At 37.3% G+C, this 26,797-nt stretch overlaps 1 protein-coding gene across 2 annotated transcripts; it reads left to right on the top strand.

Moving 5' to 3' along the window:
• Positions 1-4,351: 4,351 nt before the first annotated feature.
• PTGER3 (prostaglandin E receptor 3) lies at positions 4,352-25,512 on the top strand. Of its 2 annotated transcripts, none has more exons than XM_034433204.3 (2): positions 4,352-5,641; positions 19,821-25,512. In XM_034433204.3, exons 1-2 carry the CDS (start codon positions 5,006-5,008, stop codon positions 20,106-20,108), a joined length of 924 nt encoding a protein of 307 aa, XP_034289095.1. In that variant the 5' UTR covers positions 4,352-5,005; the 3' UTR covers positions 20,109-25,512. The 2 variants fall into 2 exon arrangements, with proteins under 2 accessions (XP_034289095.1, XP_034289094.1); XM_034433203.3 differs by having other exon boundaries at positions 4,355-5,866.
• Positions 25,513-26,797: the final 1,285 nt, after the last annotated feature.

Here is a 26,797-nt window from a genome sequence, read left to right as displayed (position 1 = left end):
GCAATGCTCTATAGTGGCGTCCTGAGGGGAGCAGTTGAAACAGTTTTATGTCCAGAGTATGAGGGGTTTGTAGATATTTTCCCAGCTCTCTTTCTGGCTCATGCAGTATACAGGTCAGTGGAAGGCAGACTGGTTGCAATCGGTTTTTCTCCAGTCTGTACCTGTTTGATTATTTTTTTTTTTTTATTGAAAAAGTTTTCAAATACAAATTTTTCCCCCTTTTTCCCCCCCCTCCCCCCCCTCCCTAACCCCCCCTCCCCACCCTTCCCCCCCTGTGACTTCTTCGTAACAAAAAAAAACCCTAATTCATAACAGATTACTTACTCCCTCCTCAAAATACTGACCTTTACTTACTAAAAGTATTATAAATCCCCCTTTATCCATACATTTCAGAAAAGAAGAAGAGAAAAAAAAAAAACAAAAAAAAACAAACACATTATACTATAACTATTATAAAATAACTCTAATTTAGCATAATAGTGTTTTATATCTATGCATTATTGCAACAATTCAAAACCACCTTCCACTTTAAAACTATACAATAAGTCCTACTTTAATAACATTTCAAAGCGGGCTCCCCATAAAATCTAATTTAACATTTATTCCACTCTATCCATTTCCTCCACTCCCCTAAATGTATCACTTAAAAATCCCTTTTCTTAAACTAATCAGTCTGTAGCTAGCTTATTCACCCACTGTCTTACAAATTTACCATACACAACAATTCTTGATATCTTTAATTCACTGCCCACACTACTTAAAAATATATATATATATATATTCCATTATATCTAAATAAAAAAAGAAAAGACAATAACTTTAAATTTATAGTCCATATAATATCTTCTTGAAGTCTTTCCACTGGATTATTAAAACCAACATCCATAATAGGGTGACATAGCTTGCGGATGCAACAGTTTATTCAAGATCTCCAATCATATCTGCCCCCATCAGTAGTAAACATCTTCTTATATATATAAAAGTAAAAACAACCACCCGAGTGACATTATAATTGTATTCCATATAATAATAATTGTGGGTTTCATCAGGATTATTAATTTCCATCATCGTATTGGGTAACAACCCGATCTTCTGCATGTCCCAATGTGATTCTCTTGCCTTATAATTCAAGATAATTATAATATATTTATCAACACAAAAAGAAGTTTCAAAGTAGATAATTCAAAACCATCAATTTGAGGCTCTTTCCATGTTCCAAAATTACGGCAATGCAGAGATCTGCCACTATCCTCAGGATGATATTGACCAATATGTCGCCTCCTCTATGTTTTCACATAATCATTCATATTTTAAAATCACTGGCTTCACTGTTGCTTGGGTTAGAAATTTCTATTTTTGTACAACCTATTTCTTTTTTTGTTTTCTTTTTGTGGGTTTGACCTCCATCCTAATTTTTTGTGTCTCGCATTTCTTTTTTATCCCTTGTATATCCTCTAATTGGTTTCCATGCTTGTCCTTGCCTTGATAAGTCATCACATTAAAATCAGATGGCACTTCTCTCAAATTTGTAGATAATCCAGCTGGGGTATCCGATAAATCCAAAGGCAATTTATCTAGTACAGTCTCTGTCTTTAGTTCCAGCTCCTTCTGCTTATCCTGTATTATATCTGAAGACGTTAAATTCATTTTCAACCTATTTTGATAAAATTCTTCCGCCCTTTCAACAGTATTTAACTGGTATCTTTCTCCTTGATATCTCAATATAATACCAACTGGGACGTCCCACCGGAATTGAATATTTCTCCTTTTTAACTCAGACACCAGAAAGCCAAATTTCTTCCTTTCCATTAGTATCTTAGGTGGGAGTTCCTTGTAAATCCAAATCTTTCTTCCATACAATTGCAAATTAGAATTGAAGGAATTTTGCACAATTTTATTCCTAATTTCTTTATCTGAAAAATAGATTACCACATCTCTAGGCAATTGCCTTTGCTTGGCAGTCCAGGAGTTTATTCGATAAGCTCTGTCAATCCTACAAAACACTTCCTCAGGTTGAATCTTTAAAATCCCAGCTAGAAATTCAGAAGATATTTTCCTTAAGTCATCTCTGTTATTTTCCTGCAAACCTCTAAGTCTTATTGCATATTCTGTGAAATTATATTGTATCTTTAGAACCTCTTTTTGAATCCTCTGTTCCAGATATTCTACATTACCAGACTTTTGGTCAGCATCCATTTTAAATTTTTCTTCTGAACTATAATCCTGAATATTTAACAAATCATTTTCAATTTTTTGAATTCTATTGTCCAATTTATCTTGAATTTCATCCATTTTTGACTCTAGTAAATTAGTATTTGTATCCAACCGAATCATGAATTCTGACAATTTTAAAATTTTTTGCTGCAAAAAGTCAAACTTGGATTTCACCAATTCCTTAGTTTCCTGCTTAAATTTTTCAAGTTGCTGATTCACAATCTCATCCCTTCTTTCAATCTCCTCTAAGAGAAATTCTATTATATTAAAATCAGGTTTCTGGGACTGAAGAGTTAAAACTTGTTGCTTTAAATTCTTAGTGGGGGAATCCCCCCCACCTATTTGTTTGTCTGACTTCACAAGCCTCAGTGCCATGTTTCCGCCTAAGCAGGCTTTGTTAGAAAAAGAAAAAAAAGAAAACAAGACAAAAGACTTCCAGCCAGCAACACTCAAGCCTCCAGGGAAAAAAGAGAAAAACAAAAACAGGAGCGGAGTTTTGTCTACAAATGTAGCCAGTGGTATTTATTCCGCTACATTGTAATAATAAAAAACGGAAGAACTTTCCCTCTCAAACTCTTCTCCAGCCGCGGCCGACGCCATTTTAAAAAGAAACTTTTTTCCTCTTTCTCTTCCTCTATTCTCTTAAGTAATTTTTAAAAGATAAGTAAAATACTTGCGCTTCAGTATTACAGGTCCAGCTCACATTTTCTTTGAGTAATCTGTCAAATTCGCAGGCTTGCTTTTGACGCCTGGCTCTGCATTAGCAGAGGTCTCCCAAAGCCCGGAGCAGCGGCTGGGGATATGGGGCATCTCATCCGCTCCATCCCAAAAGTAAAAGAAAAACTTTTGGGACTCTGCAGAGAGTTCTACCCACCCCTGCCGGCTCTATCTCCGTTTCCTCATGGGAACGGAGTTTTTTCGAGCCGCCGTTCCGTTGTGAAGGCGGCTCTGACAGGCAGTGGAAGCTGACGATCCCAAAGGAACGTCTGGCGGCGGCCAGCAGCAAACAGGAAGTCTGTACCTGTTTGATTATTATACCAATCAGGCAGTTATAGAAGTACAAATGACAAACTCAATTCCTCTGTAGAACAGTATCAGCAACTCCTTGGGCTGTCTGAGTTGGCGCCGGAAGAACATTCTTTGTTATGGTTTTTCATGACGGTTCTAATGTTAGGTATCCATTTCAAGTCCTGAGAGATTATAGAACCCAGAAACTTGAAAGTCTCTACTGCTGACATTGTGTTGGTGATAGAATAGGAGAGCTCCTATTAAAATCTACTATCATGTAGAGTTTTAAACGTGTTCGGTTCTAGATTGTTCTGGCTGAATCACAGAGACAGTTCTTTAACTAGTCAACATTTTACAGCAGATAATAGTTTCTCAATCATTAGCCTAAATCATTATTAATGAAATGCTGTTTTAAAGCACTAGAGAAAATGTGTCAAATTACATATAACTTTTTCTCACTAGGTGGCATTACTGCTATGTTTATTAAAAATGCCCTTTAAAAACAAAATTGCAGCCAGAAATAGATGTGTGAGAATTACACACAATATTTAAAAGTTGCAACTCAATGTGATAGCATGAAGTCTGAGCACTGCAAAATACACATTTCCCGGTAATCGGCACTTTCAGTCACCAGAGACAACAGCCAGACGGCCTCTAGGGGAAAAGTTCAAAGAACTGTTGCTATCTGGCCTCAGCAGAAGCCTGGGTTTTGCAAAGGGGCTCTCACTGGAAAGCCAACCACCTCAATTCACCAACCACAGGGACCTAAAAGGACTTAACAGGGCTCAGTTCAAACCATGGAAACTATATTACTATTCTTACAGAAGCCCGGTGCAGTGCAATACCTCATCATAACACTCCCACACCTCAGAAACCATGTTTCATAATCCCCTCACAGATTTTAACACACCTCACACCATATTCCATTACCTAAAGCTAAGGGAGTACTAGACTACTAGTCCTACCCAGTATAAATACTAATAATGCTACATTATATGGAAAGGTGGTTAAACCTGTCCCCAAGGTGCTTTTTCAAGAGGCAACTGGGCTTTCTGGTTTTCTTCTTTGAACACGTTTCGCTTCAGAGTCCAGTTGCCTCTTGAAAAAGCACCTTGAGGACAACCCTGAACGGGATGACACGAGAATCTCCATAGACGGTGTTAAACCTCATCGCCATCCCACGATTTCGGGCACTTAAAGGGACCATTCTGCTTCATCTTTTACACCGCTCCCTTGAGCCATGGACTGCAATCCGCCCCTTCGATTAACCCCATGGGATCATTCGCCGTTGAGGAAGAAGGGGAAAACGGGGGGGGGCCAAGCGTCTTGCGAGCCTGTGCACCCAGGGAGGAAAAAAAGCCCCGCGAACCGTATCCAAAACCCAACTAGGGGATTGGAGGGAAAAGCGAAGACGGGAAAAGGAAAGACGCCTGAGCTGTAGAAAAACACCACGCCCAGGGAGAGTCCTAGGCACTTTTTGAGCACTCGTGCTTGTGTTGCCGGTTGCCTTTTCTAGTTGAAACCGGAGCGGCGGCCAGACAAGAGACGCCAAAGTGGGAGCGTTTAGTTTTCTCTCCGAGCGAGCGAAGGAAAGAGAGAGACACCTGATGAATGAAAGCTCCGCCCCCGCGCTTTTAAGAGAGCGGCGGGTTATCTTCCTCGACCACTTGAAGCCCCGAGGGCGGCTCACTAAAGGCGGGAACGCCGCGATGGAAGGAGATCGACTCGCGCTCCGCTCCCTCTCGCCGCCCGGGCTTCTCCTCTCGTCCCTCGCGCGGGCAACATGACTTTCCTCGGGCTTTATGGGGGCCGGCTCAACTCCACGCCGTTCGCCATGGCCCCCCTCGACGCCGCTGGGAGCCTGGAGAAAGGCAACGGCAACGGGACCTTCGCGGAGCAATGCGCCTCCGTCTCGGTGGCTTTCCCTTTGACCATGATGATCACGGGCATGGTGGGCAACGGTCTGGCCATGCTGCTAGCCTACCGAGCTTACCAGAAGAAGGAGAACCAGCGGAAGAGGCCGTTCTTGCTGTGCATTGGTTCTCTGGCCCTGACGGACCTCACCGGGCAGCTGCTGACCAGCCCCGTGGTCATCACAGTGTACTTGGCCAATCGGAAATGGCGGGCGGTGGACCCTTCCCAGGGCCTGTGTGCCTTTTTTGGCTTGGCCATGACCATTTTTGGCCTTTGCCCTCTCTTCATCGCAAGTGCCATGGCTGTGGAAAGGGCCCTGGCCATCCAGGCCCCCCACTGGTACACCGGCCACATGAAGACCAGATTGACCAAGATGGTGCTACTTTGTGTGTGGCTGACTAGTTTTGCCTTTGCTCTCTTGCCCATGATGGGCATTGGGAAGTATACACTTCAGTGGCCGGGCACTTGGTGCTTCATCAGTATGAAGGATCATGAAAATGCCAGGGTGGGCAATGCTTTTTTTGCTTCTACATTTGCTTTCTTGGGTCTCTTTTTCCTCGCTGTTACTTTGGCATGCAACATGGCAACCATAATTGCATTGGTGTGTCGCTGCTGGTCCAAGAGCTCAACATCCCGATCAAGGAAGCAGTGGGGCAGGATTACCATGGAAACCTTTATCCAGTTGCTGGGAATCATGTGTGTCCTCCTTGCTTGTTGGTCCCCACTTTTGGTAGGTTTCTTCGGTGTGTCCAGTTGCTACAGAGTGGTCTGTTGGCACAAAGCCAGGCTATAAATTGTTGTAGTAAATCTAATTTGCGGGAAGCATCCAGTTAGAGAAAACTGGCAATAGTGCCAGTAACTTATTACAACATATGTGGCAAAAAATTTTTTACAATGCTCTGATATGTCTTTATGTTTAAAAATGTGAGAAAAAAGAGATGGCATCGTAACAAAATTTTAAATTCATTATTAATTAGTGTGCTATACAATTTTGGTCAATGTAATTTTTCTGTTTATATAACCCCTGTCCTGTCTTTAGCTTTATTAAAATTCTGTCCAAACATCTTTAGAGATGAACCATACACACATTTATGATTGTCTTTAGCTAAATATGATTATAACTGAAAGTGGTTGTAGATATACTTAATTTCATTTTAACCATCATAGCAGTCCCCATTTTGTTCTTTTCTTCCCGGTCTTATTGAGATTTTTGCTCGGTATTGTAGATCTTTGAAATGATATGAAATGCTTTACCAAAGGTGAAAATGAGGCAGTTGTATATTCTATAACTTCAGTGGCTTCCTTCAACAACAACAAAAAAAAAATGGGAAAGTACTTGAAAACAGGTCAGACTATTGATCTCCTAACTGTGATATTCCAGTCTCGGGGAAGACCTCTAATAAGTTAAAACTATGATTTGAGTCTGGAATTTATTCTTTGCAAAGCATGTGCTTTGCTACCAAATCGAGTTTACTTCATCTGTATAGGAATGAACCAATTGCATTGCATTATGCTGGTGCTTTATTTATCTTTAGTTAAAGAAGATGAAGAAGATAGAGCACCAGACTTGGATATACATGTATGCTTTTAAGCCACACAAAGCTTTTACTGAATAAGTGTTCTGTAAGGTATGTATTCAGAGAATGAAAAGGCCCAACTGATCAGCACTGAATACCTGGTTGACTTATAACCCTTTGTGTTAAATTAACAGAAGTTAAGAGAAAAGGATGTGAACACTAGATAGCATCTCAGCCATTGGAGCTGTAGGCTAGATATAATCATGGCATGACCTACATATCAAAATTCAGCTCATGAAAACTCTTATACTGGGGGATGTTGAAAGAATTAAAACACTTCTCAGATGAGTAGGGAAGGATATTGAATAGGTTTTAGTTTGTAAATTATTTTGTTAACTAATAGGTTACAATCATTGAGGCCATCCATCTTAAAATCGGGCTCTAGGTAACTCACAACCAAAGAATAGAACAATATGTGCAGCCATAAAAACAGAAAACAATAGAAACAAAAATCTGGTGCCACAATCGAGCTTGTCCAATGCAATCCATAACCCTCTTCTACTCCAACCTTCTCCTATCCCGACATATGAGGGGAAAGCCAACCCTTAAGTGTTTTCTGGAAGCTTAAAAGTGGGGAGGGGGCTGTCGGATCTCAAGGGAAGGGTGTTCCATAGGCCAGGGGCTGCAATGGAAAAGCATGCTGCCTAGAAATGGCAAAATGGCAATATTTAAGGGAAGGGACATGCAATGTGCTTATCCTATCCAATCTGGTGGGATGGGCAGATGATGATTGCACACTCTCTGTCACTAAATGATTTCATTCAGTAGTTGATTTCACCCAGCAGGTGAGAAACCACATTGCAGAGGCCTAGGATTGACCTTTACCCTCACTAACACTGAGTGGAACTTGCGTCCAAGGAGAAAAGTGGAGAACTACCCCAAATAGTTCCTCCCTTTTCCCACCCCAAAACAGTTTGAAAGCATATTATGGTTGATAATATTGAGATTTAGGAAACCTAAATCCCCGCTGAGATTTAGGAGACCCAGGATGATTGAACCTGTTGTAAGCCCTCCAAAGATCATGTACAAGCACAATCATGGCCATCTGGGTACCACTCCAACCTGAACCCAAATTGAAAAGGGTTCAAATAATCTACTTCATCCAAGATCCCCTGAAGCTGAGGCCCAAACACCTTCTTCCTCAGAAAGGGCATGTTGGAGACTGTACAAGGGCAGTTAACAAGTTTGGGTCCAAGGATGGCCTCTCTAGAAGGCATCCTTTCCTTTGGCACATTAACAACTGTTCAGTCCAAGCCATATGCTTTAATATATTTTAAGAGATTGTTACCTTAATCCAGAGATTAAGATCCAGAAAAAATTATTTATGACCGGTTTCCACATTTATGACTATTGCAGCATCCCTATGGTCATGTGATCAAAATTTGGTTGTTTGGCAACTGGCATATATTTATGACAGTTACACTGTCCCAGGATCATGTAATCACCATTTGTAACCTTCCCACAAGCAAAGTCAACGGGAGGAGCTAGATTTACTTAACAACCATGTGAAATGGTCACTTAACCACTGATTCGCTTAATAACTGTGGCAAAAAATTCACAAAATAGGGCAAAACTTACTTAACTGCCTTTCTTAGCAACAGAAATTTTGGGCTCCGTTGTGAACATGCTTGCAGAGAGTCTTTTGGAATTGGCTAACTATATTTAATATAGTAAGATTCTATGAGACAAGAATAGAAATAATTTAATCTATATGTCAAAACAATGATAAAGTTTGCAACTTTTAAAATTTCATGATAAATAAGAAAATAAATTTAAAACAGTGTTTTTAATTAAAAGGGTTAAAATAAGGATTAAGAGCCCTGGGAACACAGTGGTTAGAATGCAGTATTGCAAGCCAACTCTACTCACTGCCAAGAGTTCAATTCTCACCCGCACAAGGTTGACTCAGCCTTCCATCCTTCCGAGTTCAGTAAAATGAGGAACCAGATTGTTGGGGGCAATATGCTGACTCTAAACCGCTTAGAGAGGGATGTAAAGCACTGTGAAGCAGCATATAAGCTAAGTGCTATTGCTATAATAGATGAAACCTGAATGGTGGGCAGAAATCAGGATGGATAAAAATCAATGATTTTTTTATTTTTATCAAATTTATTTTAATAAAATGCTTATTAATGTAAGATACATTAATAATTTAGTTTATTCAGCATGAAATGGAGCCTGGTTATGTAGCATGAGGCTGTATATGCTGCAATATTGGGACTGTTGGTGAGTCAAAAGTGGGACAGAGATGACAGTTGCTCTTTAAAAATTATGATTTAAATCGAATTAATTTAAATCAAGCCTTTTTACTAGTGATTTAAAGTGATTTGATTTAAATCAAATCCACCCTGGCAGAAATGCTGAACTTTGTTTCCAAAAGTACTCCAAATATTGCAGGTACAGTAGAATCTCTGGTCACAAACGCTTCTGACCACGACTAAATTGGGTTCCGACCAAAATATTCACTTTTTTTTGTAAGCGCCAAATTTCCAAAATTAGATTCAGGTCATGACCAAATCGGGTTGCGACCAAAGTTATGGGATGAATTATGATCATGACCAGAAGTTCTACTATATATGAAAGACCACAGTAGGTAACCTTCAAGCAATCTTCCCAAACATTAGCTTTGGACGCTGATCAAAACTCATTACAAGCTTTGCTGAGACAAGCTGAATGTTGCCATCTCCAGGAACAGTAGAGGCAAGTTCTAACAGTGATTTTGCTCACAAGCACCCCACCCCAAGTTTGTAACCCTTCTCCAATCTGCTTTCAACCTCCTAAGGGTCACAAACCATGACCAAAGCAAAGAACCTTGTTCTATGCAATCTATTGTGGTATTTCACCTGTTTTAGTTTTCTACTGCTGATGAGAGTTGTGCATTTTAATCTGCAGTTTTTGCTCTTAACTCCTGGGGAGCTATTTACAGGAAAGTTTATTCATTTAATAAATAAATACATGAAACAGCTTAGCTTCAATTTCCCAATTGTGTTACTTTTGATCTTGAAGGCTCACTCACAAGTAGCAGAGAAAAAGTTTTTAATGAGGCTTAGTGAGTGAATTAGTCTGCAGTCCATTGTGGCAGATTTTCACTGGTTCCCAATCCCATCACTCTTTCATAGAAATCACGGGATAATTTAATCATAGAGCTAGTTAGTTTGACTATACTTCAGTTATGGATTAGTTTGGACTAAAAATAAATGATCATTTTTTAAATCTGAATATCTCTCTGTTTATATTATTCAGCAAACATAATCTGTATTAAACTAAACATTTTGCCTTTTCTCCAAGCCTAGCAGCCCTTTGCAAAGAAAAAACTGAATTTACACACATTATTTCAAAATAGTTTCTGCTACCAGTGACAGCAAAAAAATAATTGCTTGGGATATTTGTACAAACAAGTACAACAAAATGTCATTTGTGGCATTTTATTTCCATTTATGACTATTATAGTACCTTGTATTCATTTTGATATATGAATTAGCTTTCTAATCTTGGCCAGCCTCCAAGTTGTTCAGGGAAGCAGCTCTTTTCCTCAGTACAATGATGGAAGAACAAATTCCAGAGACATCTGTATAATCAAATGCTTTCATTAAAATAAATAAAAGCAATATCACAGCCTAAGCACTACCCCTTTGTATTTTTATATGACATCATCATATAAAAGGGACAGATTTTGCACTATATTGACAGAACACTGCCTTCTTCATTTGACACACACGTACCCCAGCAGACACTGCAGATTGTAAAATTGTAGTTTTCCAAGGCACCCACCTTCCCAAATTAAAATGAATATGGGTTGTAGACTTAAGAGTAGACAGGCTATTTGAACTTGCTCTATTTAATTTTTTTTCTGAAATGTGCCATTCTGAGGCAAAGTACAGCTCTTGGCACAGAAAAAAGAAAATTGCACACCTAATGATTTGCGGGAGCATTCAAACACTAATGCCTACTAACCTATCTATATGACTGATAATTCCTTTTTAGTCTAAATATTTTAATGTTAGTTATAGGTCTGAGTTCTTGTGTAACAGTAGCAATAACAATAGCAGTAATAATACTATAATCAGCAGCAGCAGTAGCGGTACTAGATTAATAGAATATTCTTTTATTGAAAATGTGTGATAGGACACACAAGGAATTTGTCTCCGGTGCATAAGGTCTAAGTGTGCATACAAAGAACAAAGTGATAATCATAATATACCAATAGAAGATAATAGGAAAGATGAGAAGGATAATAGCAATACAGTCCTACCACATGGATAAATATTCTTAGGCATGGGAATAAATATTCTTAGGCAGTGGGAATTAGGTACAATATTTAGCAGAGTGATGTTATGGGGGGAGTCTTTGTGTTTAGTTCTTTTAGCATGCAATGCCCTATAGTGGTGTCCTGAGGGGAGGAGTTGAAACAGTTTATTTCTAGGATGTGAGAAATCTATAGATATTTTCTCAGTTCTCTTTCTGGCTCATGCACTATACAGGTCCTCAATGGAAGGCAATTGGCTGCAGTTGTTTTTTCTGCAGTCCTAACTTCGTTGAAGCCTGTAGCTGTGCTGTTTGGTTGCTGTGCCAAACTAGACAGTTATAGAAGTAGAAATGACAGACTCAATAATTCCTCTATAGAACTGTATCAGCAGCCCCTTGGAAATCTGAGTTGGCGCAGGAAGAACATTCTTTGTTGGGCTTTTTTTGTGGCGTTTTTGATGTTAAGTGTCCATTTCAATTCCTGAGACATTATAGAACCCAGAAACTTGAAGGTCTCTACTATTGATACTGTGTTGTCTAATATTGTAAGAGGTGGCAGAATAGGAGGCCTTTACCTAAAATCCACTATCATTTCTACAATTTTAAGTGTGTTCAGCTCCAGCTTGTTCTGGTTGCACCAGAGGGCCAGTTGTCAACTTCCCATCTGTATGCAGATTCATCACCATCTTGAATGAGACCAATGACTGTTGTATGATAAGAAACCATGATTTCATTCTGAAGTTTCCCTTGTGCCATGTAAACTGATCCTATATGCCTAACAAATGCTACACTTCCTAAAGGTTATACAAACACTGCCAATAGATTTGAAGAATTAAGATGATTGAATTATAAATTATGCTATTTTATCTTATGACCATATGTATGACAGAAATATGTTAAATGTTTAATTCCTTGACCATAAGATATATATGTGTGGCTTGATCTATACTACATGCCCATTTTTTTTGTGGTCCTACTTTATTAATTTATACCCCATTTTTTCAATTATTTGAACAAAATAAGTTTATATCTCACTTTTCCTCCAGGAACTCAGAGCACAGTGCTATATGTATTCCTTTTCCTCCACAAGAATGATCTTGTGAGCTAGGATGAGCTGAAAGAGTAACTAGCCCAAAATCACTCATTTATTTTCCATGGCTGTGGATGGATCTTCCTTGTTCCAGTCCCACAACTTTAAGCATTACATCACATAGATTGTCTCTGGCAATCTAGCCAAGTTAAACCATTGCAGTAAAAAAATAATAATCTTGTGACCATGTCTCCTTACCCTTGGTCAGGGGAGAGTTAATGATAGAGTGTACTTCAGTGCCAACTCCACCACTGTTACACATGCCTCATGATGTTGTATGCAAAGGGCTCAGCATGTAAGGAAATCTTGGCTCACTTGTAGGCATCTCTCAGCCCCAAAAAGCTAAATATATTAATTTTTCTATAAATTTAATCAATTACATTCTTCATCCATTGCAGCCTCATCATGAAAACATATGTTCCTAATATGTGCTTAGAATGTATCAAAACAGTCTTTCCAATTCTAATTTTATTAGTTGTTGAAGAGCTTAAAGCATGTTTATAGATACTAGGATATCCAGAATATGACAGTATCTAATGATCTGGAGATAGATTTTTTTTTAAATCTCTTTAAATGATCAAGGTGACTTGAGTTGATCCTGATTTAGCCTGTTATTTTTTTATCTGTCATGTACTGAGTTCAAGCTCTTGAAATGACTATCTAATGCACACATATAACACTGCAATCAAACAGGCAAATAAGCAGTTGTTTTCATTATTCTCCTTTGTATTTCACAATGTAGGTTGAATCATTGAATCACTTAATAAATAGTGGATGTGATACAAGAACACACTTAAACATTTCAAACACCAAAAGGTTTTATCTTTTGGTATGGATATTGACATTTCCTGTAGATGTTGACTTTCACTATAGAAACCAGAGCCTCAGTGAAACATAGAATAGTTTCTCAGTGAGAATTTGGCAGATTGATACAAATATCCAAATGGAAAAATACACGTCTCCTAAATTAACTTTGTTCATTTGCTGTTCTAAAAAAGCCTTACGTAATTTGGAGCTAGTCGCAACCTTACCCTCTTGGCAGCTGAAATTTGTTTGAGATAAATGTTGACAACAAAGAAAAGAGAGGAAGGGTTTTTTTTGACTGGGTGAAGGAAACCTAGGTGTCTCAAGGACAAAAAATTCCCATAACCAAATCTAGCACTTTATCTCCGCATTATCGTCAAACTCTGAGGTAAAAAAAGTAGTAAATTCAGTCATTCAGATTAATAGAACAAGTTTCAAGTCTTATTTTTTTCAAGTAAAATAAAACTTCCAGAAAGAACAGAACAGCAATGGGAAACCTATGACCAGATGTTGGAGCTGCTGAGAGCCAGAACTCACTTTTAATGTGCAAAAAAATCCTTGCCTTGTAGCCGTGCCTCATGCTATCAAATTCCTTGCTTTCCCCAAATACCATCCAGGAACATTTGATGTTCGAACCATAATATGCCAATCCTGCTTCTTTAATGTACTGGGTCAAGTCATAATCACTGTGCTAATACCTTGGTTATTTTCCCCAGATTTGTGCACCTAATTTTTGGTTGTGATTTTTTGACTCCTAGTATATTTTACATTGGTATGCACTTTATTTCCTGTCTCCTAGTCTCATCTTTTGTTAATATTTTTTCTGTGACAGAGTCCAAATTAGGGACTCCCTCACCAAAACAGATGAGGGCCCTTTTCCTCTCCTTTTCCTTCTCCCTCTCTTCTTTCCTTTAGTTTTAAATGGTGCATGAAGGTGGGAGGTACACTACACAATATACAATATACTCTTAATGAGTTTTAAACAGGGTTAGGTTTTATACAGGTACTCTTCAACTTATGACCACAATAGAGCCCAAAATTTCTGTTACATGAGGCATTTATTAAATGAGTTTTGCCCCACTTTAGGACCTTTCTTGCCACAGTTAAGTGAATCATTGCAGTTGATAAATTAGTAACAGTTGTTAAGTGAATCTGGCTTTCTCATTGATTTTGCTTGTCAAGAAGATGGCAAAACGTGATCACATGACCTTGGGACACAGCAATGGTCATAAGTATGAACCAGTTGCCAAGCATCTGAATTTTGATCACATGATCATGAGGCTGTTACAAAGTGCTGCTACTTCTTATGTGTGAAAAATGGTCATAGGTTACTTTTCAGTGCCATTGTAACTTTGAACACTCACTAAATGAACTGTTGTAAATCAAGGACTATCTGTTTTGTTTCATTCAGCTCATTTTTATGGATTTTATATCGAATTAATTTTCCTAGTTTATTTTAAAGATGGTTTGTGCTTAATTTGATGGTTATAAAAATTTTCATAAGAGATTAATTTAATTTCCAAGTTATATATCACTTTGGAGCAGGCGTGAAATCTAAAATTTGTTACTACTGGTTCTGTGGGTGTGGCTTATTTTGTGGGCGTGGCTTGTGGGTAATGTGACTGGGTGGACATGGCCAACTTTTTTTTTACTTTTAAAAGCATTTTTTCTACAACCTTAAGAGGTTGCAGAAAAAAATGCTTTTAGAAGCTTCTGACAATCAAGCAAGTCAGCTGGGATCGCCAGAGGCTTTTATACACATTTTTTTTCTACAGCCTCTTCGGCCAAAGAGGTTACAGAAAAAAATGCTTTTAGAAGCCTCTGACGATCAGGCAAGTCAGCTGAGATCGCCAGCGGCTTTTAAAGGCATTTTTTTTCCCTACAACCTCTTCAGCCGAAGGGGTTTCAGAAAAAAATGCTTTGAAAAGCCTCTGACAATCCCAGCTGAGCCGTGCAATCATCAGAAGCTTTTTTTTTTTTAATTTTAAAAGCATTTTTTAAATGCTACAAGAGATTGTAGAAAAAATGCTTTTAAAAGTAAAAAAAACAGCCTCTGATGATCGCGCGGCTCAGCTGGGCATGGAGGGGAGAACGCAGGGATTTTTGCTACCGGTTCTCCGAACCACCCACCCGATCGCTACTGGATTGGGCGATTCGGTCCGAACCGGGAGCATTTCACCCCTGCTTTGGAGGTGCTTTCAGGTAAAATCATAAATGTTTTAATGAAAAATAAATTAGCTAATAGAAGAGAATATATTTAATTCAGAGTTGAACTGGGACTCCATACTATAGATACTGCTTGAAACATAAGCACTTTATTCGGAACACAAACAGTTGGGCACTAACTGTATGAATTATTTTGCAAAATCCTTGCAGGAAACTACTGGTAAAGTTTTAGGTAACTACTTATCCATTTCCTTTTGTCAAACAGACCAAGGCATATACAGTACCGTAATGGGGGGAGGGCAGTTTTTTTAAAAAAGGAAAAAATGGCAGCATTCCAAGCCCAAATGCACACAAAAACATGCAATCCCCACTCACCCTGGTTACAATCTCCTTTCTCCCCCACTTCTACCACACAGCACATGCTATATCAGCCTGTATTCAGCATCATCCAGTTCCCTCAAAGTCAGTCTCCACAAGATATCCCATGATAAGAAAACATTATTGTAAAAAAAGAAAGGAAGAAACAATAGCAGAGAACTAACCCAACCCCAGCAAACTCTCCAGGGGTGCACGAGGCAACTAAAGGTAAGAATAGGATGGGGGCAAAATAGAACATATGCAAGTAATATGTTTGATTAGACTGTTGGTTTGAGCTCCGATCTTAGCAATTTGGTTGCAAACGTATCACCATTCAAGGAAATATTGTCAGTGCATTTTGAATTGAGTGTGCTCATCTGTCAGAACACAGGTCTTTAAAAAGATAGTTAAAGACCTGTGTTCTGACAGACAAGCACAATTCAAAACACACTGACGATGTCTCTTCAAATGGTAATGAAACATTTGCAACCAAATTGCCAAGCTCAGAGCTCAAATCAAAAGCTTGAGCTACTAATATTCAAACACATTTCAATCTATTTGATATCCAGAGCAGAGGACTGGAATTTAGGACAGTGGCCACCAGATTCTTGATTCATTGTATAAATTAGTTATGCAAACTGTCCTCCCAAGCAATGTTTTTCGGGGTATTGTTTGACTGAACTGAAAGTAAATACATGAAATGTTTTCAGAAGCTGGGCAGGAGAAACTCTTTTTCTCACTTGGAATAACTGCTGGCTGTAAGCATTTCCAGGAGGAATACCTGCAATCAGTGCGAGGTGCATCTCTGTTGATGCCTGAGGGCCATCGCACTTCAGGGCATTTTGTAACGGAAAGCCTGGCTGCCTTATATCCTTACATCCTCCACTTTTTCTCAGAAGACTGATTTGGCATGGCTGGGCAACTGTTCCACACCTTTGACTGTGTTTGCATGACATGGCTGAATAAGGGAGGATCTTTTCACCAAAGCAGCCCTGAGCATGTTTTTAATGAAAACTGCTCTTGTGTTATCTTGCAGTTGACTGGCTATTGCATGACATCATGCCCCAGGTGTAACCAACTTAAGGATGTTACACAAATACAGCTAGTGCATAGGTACAATATACAGTGATGGGGAATTAATAACAGAAATGGGTTTCAAAAATTTGCTCATGCTTTAAAATAAAAAAGGTCAAAATTATGACAATGTTTTTTATTTGTAGGGAAGCGGAAAAGAAAGGCAGGGGGTCAGGTGATCTCTGCATGATGGGAATTAAATATAGCCTCTGATTTCATTGTATGATACATGTAATACAATATCATATTGTATTAATTTATTTGAACAGAATATACCAATTGGATTAACATTAGTTACAAAAATACCCATTCAGAATATTCTGTAACAAATTTCTTAATGGAAAAATCATGTAACATTAAAATCTGATAGTCTGAACTCTGGTTATAATTACTCTTATCCCTTTCATGTAGAATTAATTTAAAAGGCAGCTGTGCTTTCAGTGTTTATGAAGGAAATGGAGAATTACAGAAAGTGCTGATTGAGGGTAAAAAAAGTGAATGCCAAATAATTCAAGGAAAAATAAATACCACTTAGATTTTTATCAGAATATATTCCTTCTCTGCATGAAATAGAATCAAACTGCAAGCTTATATTTAACTGTTATAATTTCATGGTATTACATGAAGAAAATGGACTGATTCTAAGGGTATAGGATAATCCTATTCAGTCTTCAGATTTTAATGAGTTAGAATAGAATGTTAATTTTCCTGAGGATATTATACAGTTTGTCAGATATGTGGCTCATTAACCAAGCTGGAATTTGACATTAAAAGTAGATTTAATAATTTTCCAGAAATTAAAGGATATTTCATGATTCAAACTGAAAAGGCAATCCCCACCCCCCGAGAGTGATTAAATGTGAATGTATTTATTTCTTCCACAATGATTTCTTTACTGATTCAGCTGGTTTTCATAATGGTTTAAAACCTGCAAAATATTTTTGTTAGAAATATAGTTGAGAGAAAAGTAGTAATTGGAAATAATGAATTTCTTTTTAAAATCTATTATCCCTGAAGTCTTTGGATTTATGACTGGACTGAATTTAGATGGGTTAAAATAAAAATAATTTTTATTGGCAAGATTTTTCTAATTTATGCAATATTAAAAACTGGATTTTTTGTGTGTATTTGTATATTGTATTTTAACAAGCTCAAAGTCATATATTTAATATAGGCAGCTATATAAATTGAATAATACAATTATAGTTATTCTTTCTGCCATTCTACTGGAGAAAGTGTTAGAAAAAGCAACCAAAAGTTACTGAAGGTCTGGAATAACTGTCCTATAAGGAAGGAACAGAGTCTTTGAGAATATGTGGTTCAGAAAAATTACCAATAAAAGGAGAATTAAGAAAGTGGATAAGGAGAATTCCATCTCCTCCTTCCCAATTTTAGTTTCTGATACCTTCTAGCAAAGCAGAAAAAGATGTAACTGAAAACAGAGTAAAGGGGAAACATTTTCCTTCTAGTCAAGCACACCTTCGGGAAACTTTATGCATTCATGTTCTATCAAGTTCTTTGTAGCAACCACAAATATTTTCTCCGAGATGATCTACCCCTAACTTGTCCTTTCAAGTCTTCCAATGGTGTAGTCATCACCTCTGTAATCAAGTCTATCTCTACAAATTTTTGGCACCATACAGAAGAGATTTCTCTCTGCTAGATATTTTTACTTCCCTACATTGTTTGTTGCCCTGAAATGCCTGGTGATCTCCCCCAAGCAGGGGTGAAATGCTCCCGGTTCGGACCAATCACCCGATCCGGTAGCGATGGAGGCGGTTGGTTCGGAAAACCGGTAGCAAAAATCCCTGCCCCCTCCCCTCCCATGCCCAGCTGAGCCGCACAATCATCAGAGGCTTTTTTTTTACTTTTAAAAGCATTTTTTCTACAACCTCTTCTGCCAAAAAAATGCTTTTAAAAGTAAAAAAAAAAAGCCACTGATGATCACGCAGCTCAGCTGGGATCCTCAAAGGCTTTTTAAAGAAAAACAAACCCTTTTTTCCTTTTAAATGCCTCTGACGATCCAAGCTGAGTTGCCTGATCAGCAGAGACTTTTTTTTTAAATGCCTCTGACGATCCAAGCTGAGTTGCCTGATCGTCAGAGGCATTTAAAAGAAAAAAAGTCTCTGCCGATCAGGCAACTCAGCTGGGATCTTCAGAGCCTTTTGAAAGCATTTTTTATGACCTCTTCACTGAAGAGGTTGTAGAAAAAATGGTTTTAAAAGTTAAAAAAAAAATTGGCCACGCCCACCCAGTCACATTACCCCACTACCAAGCCACGCCCACAGAACCAGTAGTAACAAATTTTAGATTTCATCACTGCCCCCAAGTATAATAATGCCTTACCCTACTTAATACTATATAGAATGAATTGTTACAACATATGATGATGGTTACCAGTTTTAAAAGATTGGGCAAATGTATGAAGGATAATATTATAATAGCTAGTTAGTCATAATAGCTATATATTATTTCTGGTTTCTCAGTATCTGTTTCTGGCAAAGGTAACTAAGATGCGTGCCATCACATTCTCCTGGTATAAGGTATACAAGTTATCTGGTTGCCCATCTTGAAAGCAGTATGTTAAACAAGATGGTACAGCTAAGCAGACCTCTCCCCTCAACTCGCAAAATGCCTTTCTTGTTCCACAAAAACAAGACTCAGAGTAGCTTCTTTGTGGCTTTCTTGAGATCTTCCAGATTTTATGTATCAAAGTTCACACTAAATCTTAAGAGTGATGCAGAGGTCTTGGTTCTGGATTCAGAGCAGCCAGAAATGAACTTGAAGAAGAATTTGTGAAGAAAGCGTATTTTCTGTGTTTCTCCTATGACTCTTTAATTCAAACAACTAGGGCAGCTCTTCCCCACAAGACTCAGGAATATTGTTCTCCTTTAATATTACTAACTATTATACAGGTGGTCCTCAACTTACATAGTTTACTTAGTGATAATTCAAAGTTACAACGGCACTGAAAAAAATGACCTATGACCGTTTTTCACACTTACGAGCATTGCAGCATCCACACAGTCATGTGATCAAAATTCAGCTGCTTGGCAACTGACTCATATTTATGTCAGTTGTCATGTCCTGGGTTCACGTGATCCCCTTTTGTGATGTTCTTATAAGAAAAGTCAATGGAGAAATCAGATTCACTTACCAACTGCAGTGATTCACTTAACAATTGTGGGCAAGAAAGGTCATAAAATGGGGCAAATTTACTTAACAAATGTTTCACTTAGTACCACAGAAATGTTGGTCACAATTATGGTCGTAAGTCAAGGACTACCTGTACTGTATAAAAGAATGATTTAAAGTATTGCCTTGAGTAATAATAACATATTTCTTTTTGCTCTTTCTTTCTTTTTTTTTAGGTGACAATGTTGAAAGTGACTTTTAATCCCAACCCTATGAATCAATGCAGAGAATCCTGTAACCAAACCCAAAGTACAGAACAGCAGCCAGAATGCAATTTCTCTTTAACCCACATCCGCTTGGCTTCACTGAATCAGATCCTGGACCCCTGGGTTTACTTGCTGCTTAGGAAGATCTTGGTGCAAAAGTTTTGTCAGGTAGCCCGGGCCATTTCATGCTACCCTCAGGACAAATGGAAGGGGCAACATATCATTTTACCCAACAAAATCAGACGCACAACAGTTTGAATCAACTTTCATATCGTTACTTTCTTTTCAAACACTCAAGTGTTTTCCTTACTGTGAATCTGGGCATCCAGCACATGTCCATTTGTGTCTGTAAATAAATTGTAGGGAAATTAAGGTTAAGTGGAGTTCTTTTTTTAATTCACTAATTTAAATTTATCTAAGCAGGGGTAAACCTGATTAGATGAAGGCTACAGACTAAGTTTTTAAAAAAATGGCAGAAGGTGGCTGTGGCAAATCAGTTTCAAATGCTGCCAAGAAAATTGTGTGTCCATGAAATCACCAGCAATTAAAAGAATTCTGGTAGTCAACATTGCATTTTTGAACATTAGGAGGAAAGAACTATGAATGGAAATAGGCTATTGCAATATCAGAAAGCATCAGGAAATAATCATGTTTCCTGGGTCTGAAAAATGTGGTCAAGGACCTGTGCAATATTGCAGATGTGTCAAATTTTATATTTAGTAAAAACTTGCCAAATTTGAGATTGTTCTATTGAGGATTTGATTGGGCATGTGACTGATTCCCATCTTGCACCAAGTCAAAATGTGATTTTGGGGTTAGGGTTAGAAATACGTTAAACCAACCAAATTTTAATATGTTGTATAATCTATTTTATGATAGCATTATATTTACATGTTGCTGAATTCCAAATAGATATTGTTCTGATGTAGTTGTTTATGCAGTAGTACATATCTGATTGTTTTCTCAGTAATTATATTAAATTGTCCATTTATTTTATATGCCTACTGACTGTATTGGATCCTTTGGGTCCAATTAAAACAGTCAAATTCATATTCTATTGAAATCAATGTAGAAAGTCCAGGCTAAAATCTCAATTATTTCAATGACGCATGTGTCCTGAAACCAATCCATATTACATATATATTAAGATATATATGTAATTTTTATTAAATATAGTTAATATAGGCTCATACTATAGTTAAAATATTTCATGTGATGTTTTAATCCAATATTAATTTTTCAAATTAAGTATAATTTTCACTGGACATCCTTCTATATAAAATAGACCATTAGCTAAAATGTGGATTAATCAGTCTTTCTGTATGTGGCATCTTCCAATTCTTTTGAACTCCATTCAGCCTCAGACAATACAATCACTGGGCGGATGGCCATGTATTGCAGTAATTATAATCTAAAATTTAGATAAGCTAAATTGGAGAAATCTACATGGCATAATATATGCATATTGGCATAACGCATGGATTTCATAGAATTTAGTTCTTAGAGAAGTCAGCAGGCACATAGGGATGAATAACATTTACATATAATTCAAAAGAGGTAATTAAAAGCTAGAAAGAAAACAAAAAGAACAGAAAATGTCCTGGCCAGCAATCAACACACAGACAAGCAGAAATTAATAAAATGATTAATACCAGACACTGAAAATATTACCTAGCCCAGTGGTGGGATTCTAGCGGTTTGGACAGGTTTGGGCAAACCGTTAGCTCCGACTTTGAGCCGTTCTCTCTTTCTTTGAAGTGGGCCTGCCTGCCCACCCCTGCATTACACTCACCTATATTTCTGCTTCCAAAGCCCAGCTGATCGGGGCGGCAGAGTGGATTGCCACTCCTCAGCTGTTTCCTTGCTCTCAGCAACGCAGAAGTTCAATTTTCTGCAAACTGTGCACATGCACACAGCACACGTCTGGCGCATGGGTGCGGTCAGAAAACAGTTATTAAACTTGTAGGATCCCACTCCTGACCTAGCCTGATAATGAAACTTCTGCATGAAAACAACCAAATTCAGGGAGCACCAAGGACTCCACAACCAAATTAGTTCCAATCAAATTATTTCAATTCTCTCAGTTGAATAAAATATTTTATAACAGATATGTAGGATCACTGAAGATAGACAAAATACTACTTAACCTTTTGTTAAGCTTTTAGCTTTGCAGCTATACATACTTTTAATGGCACTTACAAGGTCTGGTTATTCTTTTCATCCAAGCAGCCGTTTTTTTAAAAAAAATTATCAGGTTTTCTGTTTATTAACTTATTCTTTTTAGCTATTTTATATTACATTTCTTAAGTATGTTTGCTCATTTAACTGTACCCAAGAACTATTAAAAAAAGAAAATAAATAATATAACCAATTATTTAAATAACCAAATTATATTAACTGTTCTTTTCTATAATTGTAAAACTAATTTATCTAAACATATATTTTTTCATTTGTTTCTACTATATTGTAAAATTGTGACTTTATTTTTAAGAAAGTAATTTTCAAAAAATTCACAAGCCAATGGGAAACGATGTTCATGTGAAGCAGATCCTATCTTGGTGCCACAAACAGTTGTTAATACATACTTGTAAGAGGCATTTTGGAAAACCATTATATTTCTAGTTTAGTGTCATAGTTTGATTTCCCTTTCATATTAGAAAAAGTCTAGAAGTTTATTGCCAATTCTGAATTTGCTTGTTTCTCTTGCTGAAAAAAAAACTGGGGAATCTTCACACAGCTGCGTGAAGAGCACTGTCAGACTTTCAGTTGCATCTCAGAGTTACCTAGACAAGTTGAAGTCTTGCAGTCTTGTGATCAGGGAAGCAAGGCCATGAAATCTTCGTCTTGGTGCCAAATTTTAATAAAAGCCCTGAAAATTGGTCATTAAGAATGAGCCTCTGCATAGGCTTGAACATCCGGTGCTGTGCACCAAGGGCTTTGGACTATCTCCATTGCTTGAAACAGGGCTCCCAGCAGCTGAAGGAAGAGTATCTAGCTTGGTATGTTGCTTTTTGGGGTTTCTGTTTAATTTACCTGCTATAGTTAAACAATAAAGCTTAAACTTCTCCTTATGTATTGGTTGAGCATTGTTTCTGGATCCTCAAAAGAACCATTTGATTGGTATCTGCCTGACACTTCACAAAACAATACCTAGCTGATTTTGGATGATCCCTTCCTACCGCTGCTGCTGTTGCAAAAAAAAAAAAAAGTCAGGTTTGGGCTTCATTAATACACGAATGAGATTCCACACAAAAAAACAAAACAACATTGTAGGTTAGATTTGGAAATCTGAAAAACACCTTGCGGAAAAGAGTAGCAATGCATTTCTTTATTGCTGTCAAGAAAACCAAATTGATATGCCCATGTAATCAAGCTTGACTCAAAGGAATGTTTATCTTTTAGGCACGAATAAGGTATATTGGCCATGCCTTTCCGAAAAAAATTCTTTATTTTTTATGACACAAATCCAAATTATGGTCATTTTTGATGATGCTAATGTATGATGTGCTCCAGATGTCTTGGACTTGGATTTCACTATTTCTAGCCAAAGGTAGTGACATATGGGAATCATAGCTAAGATCCAACTCTCAGGTCAGCCTCTGGATTGGCTAGAAAAAGGATATACCATAAACTTCAAAGAAATAGTTAAAGACAGATAGGCTGAAAGCAAGGAACAAAAAAAGACACAGAAATAATCAAAAGGCCAACATTTGAAAAAGTTTTACTCAACCTACGTTGCTCAACAAAGTGAAACAAGACTGTGAAAATACAACTGATTTCCAACAACAGATTAGCTTTCTCCTTCACTTGTACTTTTAACACCTAAACAGACACTCCACTCCAGCATAGTTCTGCTTATCCACCGTTTACAACCAAAGTTGTAAACACTTTCCAATTAATCCTGATTTTCAAACTATGATTTAACTCTCCCTAAAAAAATTCCTTTCAGAGAAACATGGTACTGGGGGAGGCTTACTCTGCAGACCAAAGAACAGTTCTTAATCATCCTCCCAGAGTTACACAATTCTAAATTAATGCCAGTTGAGATGTAAGTAAACACATACTATTCTTGTCAGAAGAAGGAACTAATTCAAAATAATGAGAAAGATCTGGAGCCTGTCAGGGATATTGTGCAGAATGTGGAGTTATATCTTCCTAAATCTATTCCAAGGCCAATAATCTCTTCATCTAAGCTGCTAGGTTCACTAGCAGGCAGCTTGCTCCTTTATATATTCATAAAGTGCATATGACACAAAACTCATATGGAATATGACACAATTTGTGTTGGAGTGTATTTAAATGGGAAAGATATTGGTGTATGTGTACATCTTTTGACACGGTTCCATAGATAAATGAGATTTTGGGAGTGAAATTGTGGTTGTACTGTAAAATTAGAAGAGAGGCTTGGGAAGAACAATTATATTTATTTGGCTAACAGTGGAGTGTTGAATCCTGAAAATTGATAGAATTGTAGCCAAAATGGGCAACTGCCAAATAAATTGCAAAAAGTAAGTGTTTTTTAAAATACCGCTAAAATATTAAAGTCTGAACATGCTCAAATAAGGATGAAAGGTAGAATAATCACAAAATGAATAACAGCTGGAAGAGTAAAATGGATAGGGGAAAACATAATGGAAATATTATTTAGTTGGCATAGCTGATGGGGGTTTTTTTGCCCTTAGTCATTCTGTTTCTCTGTTTATGTCAGGAAATATCTTTGAAATGTTGATCTAACAGGTTGTGGATTGTCTGGGAATATCTAGCATTTATTAAGAGTTATTGTTATCTTCCAATGTAAGTTTTCATAGGACACGTGACTCCTTGTTCCTTTCTATATTATGTATGTGGTTGTGAAACAAGTTCCATTTCTCTTTTTGTATTCATTAAAAGGATATGTCCAGTCCCTTGTGCACAAAAATTACCCCATTTACTAGCCTCTTTTTTAAAATGTACCGTATGACATTTTAAAATATACTCAAAGGCTGAATTCACATAATTGGCTAAAATATGCTGTGTGGTTTATGATTTAGCATTCATAGGAATCTAGCTATTGTTTTAGCAAGTTGTAGGAATCACGTCATGTTAAGCTAAAATATGTTTCCCTTAGACAAAATATGTTATATGTATGCAGCTATTTTATTTTGTTAATCTAAGTTTAGGGCTTTACAGAGGTGTGTGAACCCAACAACCAAAAAGACCATTCATACAGGAGAATATACTCTGTTTGTCCTTGATATTGGTCTATGTTGCTATGTACAGCAGTACTTTAGTTAGTAACAGTCATGTTTATTGTATTCTTTATTATTGTTGCAAAGAGAAACAAGTATGTGGATTTTATTGCACTTCTATTTTGAACCTATTGCCAACATATAGAATTTTGAGAACTTAATTGTAAATAATAGGTTTGGGGAATTCCATTCCCCAGATACCATTTTTAAAATTGCTGCCTTTTTAAAAAGCACTATTTTTTTTTATTCCACTTGGACTTTGGTTTTTAATGTGCTTGCATGGAATGTGTTGAGTTGCTGTTTTATTTAATGGTTTACAGTGTCAGTTTGTTGCATTAGATGTATTTTAAAGTTTTATATATTTAAACTGATTTATGAAAGCAATGTGTCCTTGAAAGAAATATATTTAATAAACAGACCTGTGAATGAAAAAACTAATCATCTGTGATTAATTATATGTCATGTGGCAATCTTCTGTCTAGAAATGCACAGATAAGTATATGAATAAGTATAGTATACAGCAAACTATAATATAGAATGGGCAAAGTCATGATACATTAATGCTTGTGAAAGCTTTAATTCTCATCTTTGAAAATTCCATTCTAAGAATTTTTCTATGAAAATGCCACCCTGGCATGAAAAAATCCTTCTCTGTTGATAGGGAGATTGGGAAAATCAAATCATTGTATATTGTATATTAAAAGACTGTGAGCTTTGAAGAAATGCTGAAAGACAGCTGTTATTGGCGTATGCAACGTGAACCTTTTTTCCTGTAATGTATCTCTCAACTCTCTTAAATACATTTAAATACACTAAGGTATATTTTCTGTAATAATGGCAGATGCACAAAATTCAGTTTATTTTTGGTCACTGCATCTTGTTTGAAAATTGTTTTTCTTATTTTTTTTTCTTGTCATCTAGCGGCACAACTATATTGGCCAGTGTGCTCCTCACCTGCAAATTTCCCTTTGTGTATTATATTTAGTTATTAAGAAAACAGTACAGGGAAAAAGAGTTTTGTTATCTGCTCCAGAACCACTGCAACATTCCAGTGCTCCAAAAAAGCTTTATTCTCTCTTGTTCTACTCAACCTCCTGTATGAAAGGAGTTATTATTTTAACAATATTTAATAATGCTTTTGCATACCTTGCCTTCTGCACTTAACTGGCCTCTAGCCCATTCTATGCAAAGAATAGAATTCTATGTAAAGAATTCATGAAGGAATTCCAAAAACCCTATCCTGTATATCAACAGTATTCACTTAATTTGTTCCAACATCCCATCACCCACAAGAGGCTTAACCAACCAAAAGGTGCAAATTTCAGCTGAGAAGTTACAGAGAACCTTATCCATTAACTAAGGATTTTCAGATTCAAATTGTTCCCAGGTAACTTCATCAAATGGTGTCAAATTAGCTCCATTGGCATTGCATTGTCTGTAGTCTGACCTGGTTCATACTTGAGCAGTTTTGTCTACAAATACTGTACCACAAGAATTCTTTGTAGTATCCTGTCAGATGTTTTTGGCAATCCTCCTTCCCTCAGACAGGACACAGATTACCTTATAAAGGCCACTGGGCAGTATTCAACAGAGACGATAAGAGAGGATGAAAACATGGCTGCCTATATCATCCCTGCGTGACATGAGGTTTTAGCAATAACTGGTCAGATTTAAGATGATTCTTCTTCCACTAGCCCTCTCTGGTACATCAGCCCCCTA

This window comes from Pantherophis guttatus, chromosome 3 (assembly GCF_059756535.1).
Source record: "Pantherophis guttatus breed Tessera chromosome 3, ASM5975653v1, whole genome shotgun sequence".
Taxonomy (NCBI): Eukaryota; Metazoa; Chordata; class Lepidosauria; order Squamata; family Colubridae; genus Pantherophis; species Pantherophis guttatus.
Note: the sequence above shows the minus strand (reverse complement) of the source record. Positions and strands in the feature narration are given on the sequence as shown.

Coding starts and splice junctions, on each gene's coding strand:
- PTGER3 (XM_034433203.3), top strand. CDS start 5,006: ATGACTTTCCTCGGGCTTTATGGGGGCCGGCTCAACTCCACGCCGTTC. Junction 5,867..19,820: donor CTTGTTGGTCCCCACTTTTG/GTAGGTTTCTTC, acceptor CTTTTTTTTTAG/GTGACAATGTTGAAAGTGAC.